The sequence below is a fragment of the Telopea speciosissima genome, chromosome 1 (assembly GCF_018873765.1).
Source record: "Telopea speciosissima isolate NSW1024214 ecotype Mountain lineage chromosome 1, Tspe_v1, whole genome shotgun sequence".
Taxonomy (NCBI): domain Eukaryota; kingdom Viridiplantae; phylum Streptophyta; class Magnoliopsida; order Proteales; family Proteaceae; genus Telopea; species Telopea speciosissima.
This window is the reverse complement of record NC_057916.1, coordinates 4,589,183-4,592,233: the sequence shown is the minus strand read 5'-3', so window position 1 is coordinate 4,592,233 and position 3,051 is coordinate 4,589,183. Positions and strand designations below refer to the sequence as shown.

Here is a 3,051-nt window from a genome sequence, read left to right as displayed (position 1 = left end):
AATCAATTTAACCAACTTAAATAGTTAAAATCAAAATCGAACCAATGTGACCGGTTTGGCTCGATTTCCGATTCCAGTTTGATTTTAAGACCTTTTATAGATAGGGTCATAGGACCATACCTTATGTACAGAAAGTCTGACCTTAAGACTTTTAAGACCCCAACAGACAAAAGTCCCAACAGACAAAAGCTGTAAACTACAACACCGCTCACGCACGGCACAGTGTTGCATACAGCCTTTCAACTTTTGTCGTTTTTGTTTCTTTCCATTTCTAAAGTGTTACGATAGAATACATCTCAGGTAGATAGCCTAGATTAAACTCCCTAACACAAACACCGTTGGACTATAATTTTCTTAATTCCTTCTACAACAACCATCGCTCTCTTTTCTAATCGTTTCTCAGCGAAATTTTGTTTACCATTGAGAAAATTGAGATTTGAGAGAAAAAGCGAGAAAACGATAGTTACATAATAAGTGTTCATCAATTACCGACGGCACGGATTTCGTTAATCCGTTTTCCATTCAGATTATATTCATTTTTATTTTACATGAGAGCTTAATAACGAGCTAATGATTCCCGCCAATTTTTTCCCCTTGTAGTACGGAACGGTGAAGCGCAAGAAATCAGATAAAACTCAGACTACCCAGTACGTCACTACCCTCACCCCCTTCTGGAACCCACGTGAATTCTTCTTCTCAATTTCTCTCTCTCTTCCTCTCTCTGCAAGTCTTCGTTTTTCTTGCTTTTCCTTTTGTAAATCTCGTTGTCTTATTCCTCGTGACCTGACCTTGGCCCTATTCTCTCTACTAATCGATCGAGCTTCTCTTCTGCTGCAAGCCTGCAACTTCTTTTGTACAATGATGGACTCCATTGAAGTTAAATACAATTCCATCTTACAAAATTCTCTGTTTCAGACTTAGATGTTTCCATGTGTTCATCTTTTTTTTTTGGGTTGTTTCCTGATCTGGTTTACTTTAGTTCCACTGATCAGGGCAGCACCATTGGAGGGTAGGAGCTTGGTCATCAGAGAAGAAATTGCAGTGTTCCTCAGCACTGAAGAAATTGTGTTCTTCCATCTTCACGAACGGGGGTTGGTACGTTTTCTGGGTAGTCGATGAAATCAATCTCGAATCTGAGAATTGAAAGCAATTGAGGGAAGTGGGTGACGGAGAAGATCTTGAAGAGCAGTTGAATTGCTGAAACACCCCGGATGAAGAAATTGCCGCATTTGAGCTGTTGTCTTCGTTTAAGATCGCACTGGAATCGCTATCGGAAGACCCATAAGTAGTATTGTTGCAAAAATCTTGGTTCAGTTCGGCCGTCTCAGATCCCCCGAGCTCAGCAGCAGCGGCAGAGATCTGACTCTGTTGTTCGGTAACTTTGTTATCGACAGATTCCGAAATCAGGATCTCTTGTTTAGCTGCTGAGACATTGCTCTCTGTGTTGTCTTCTTGGAGCTTCTCTTTTAGCTCCTTGATCTGCAAACCCCACATTCTAAGTTTAAATTAACTAAGAATTCTTATCACAAAAGTCTTTCTTCGTTAGAATTTAAAATTTAATTACCTCTGCAAGTAGAGATTCTTTATCTTTTTGGAGAGTATCGAAATTGAGCTTCAGAGATTCGTAATTGGATTTTAAAACTCCGTAATCTCTCTCCAATTGCTTGGTCTTCCACCGTGCTCGACGATTCTGAAACCAAACGGCCACTTGTCGAGGTTGTAAGCCTAGCTCCTGAGCTAGCTTCACTTTCCTCTCTGGTTCGAGCTTGTTCTCGACCTCAAAATTCCTCTCCAAGGCCTTCACTTGGTCTACGCTTAATCGTCTCTTCTTCTCGGAGATCTGACCTGATTCTTCAATACAGTCTTCTTCATCGAAGCCCTCAAGCATAGACTGAAACCCTCTCCGGTAAACATGGGAGCTGTCTTTCTCCTCTGGAAAGACAGAAAAGCATGTTAGCTCAGATCCAACAACAAAAGCTGAAACCCATGAAGGACCACAGGATGAAAAACATTTAATCAACATTAACAGAACTGTTTATGTTATACCCAGAAAGAAAAATCCCATGAAAGGATGAAATATCTGAAATCTAAAAGCTACCATTAAAACCCTTTGCCTTTATTATAATTTGGATCTACATGTTTTACCTGTAAATGGGCAGACGGAGATCATAGCACCCAAGGAATCTGAGCTAGCAAGTCTCTTCATGACTGAAAAAAAAATTGAAGAACCCTAAACAAAAACGTATTAGACCAGAGCGATTTGTCTTTGTTTTTGTTTTGTCCACTTTGTTTTCAGTTTCTTAAGCTCGAAGGGTTCTGAAACAAAGCTCTTTTACTTAAAAACCATGGAAGAATGACTACTCCCACGCCTTAAAAAAGAGCTGAATACCCCAAACTTTGTAGAGATTGAGGCTTTGAACAAGCACTGATCCTTCTGGCCTTGCTCGTCTGTCTCATTACTCAGTACTTCCCCTTCTGAACCCATCAAAACCAGAAGGAAAAAGAAAATAAGAAAGAACCCCCAGAGGCCAAAACCCACCACAGAAACAAAACAAAGCAAATAAGCAAGCCAACCCAATCAAGAAATAGGTTACGAAAACCCCTTCTCTCTCGCCCTCCACCTCATCGTTACTCAATCAATGTAATCTAAACACAAAGCGATTTCCAAAAGCTAATTCTTTGATTGATCCTCTTGGGATTCTACAGAAGAAATGAGAGAGAGAGAGAGAGAGAGAGAGAGAGAGAGAGAACGAGAAAACCAGTTCACAAGCCGCTGGCCAGTGGCCACTCTCTCTTTCTCCTTAAATAAACCAACTTGGGTTAGATGTAAGGTTAGAAACTGACTCTGAGGTTACAAAATACATACAATCAAATGAAATGCACCCAAACTCGATTCAAATGCATTCCCAACCCAAGATTTTTTAAAAGAGAGAGAATAGATATGTGTCAATCAAATATGAACGTAGGTTATCCACCGTTGGTTTTAGGTAAAGTATCTGATCGGTCGCATCGGCCGATTCATATCAGTAGTATCTTTTTTTTTTTTGGTGA

General features: G+C 40.2%; 1 protein-coding gene across 1 annotated transcript; it reads right to left on the bottom strand.

The window, feature by feature from the left end:
- Nucleotides 1–940: 940 nt before the first annotated feature.
- On the bottom strand, nt 941–2,742 carry LOC122648915 (homeobox-leucine zipper protein ATHB-6-like). The gene is made up of 3 exons (XM_043842232.1): nt 2,146–2,742; nt 1,565–1,932; nt 941–1,479 (listed from the first exon to the last, which is right to left on the bottom strand). The coding sequence occupies exons 1-3, from the start codon at nt 2,204–2,206 to the stop codon at nt 976–978; spliced, it is 933 nt and encodes a 310-aa protein (XP_043698167.1). The 5' UTR covers nt 2,207–2,742; the 3' UTR covers nt 941–975.
- Nucleotides 2,743–3,051: the final 309 nt, after the last annotated feature.

Bases quoted from the DNA above. Each gene is read 5' to 3' on its own strand.
- LOC122648915 (XM_043842232.1), bottom strand. From the start codon at position 2,206: ATGAAGAGACTTGCTAGCTCAGATTCCTTGGGTGCTATGATCTCCGTC. The intron at 1,933-2,145 runs GTAAAACATGTA...CTGTCTTTCCAG, and splicing joins CTCCGTCTGCCCATTTACAG to AGGAGAAAGACAGCTCCCAT. The intron at 1,480-1,564 runs GTAATTAAATTT...TGGGGTTTGCAG, and splicing joins AAGAATCTCTACTTGCAGAG to ATCAAGGAGCTAAAAGAGAA.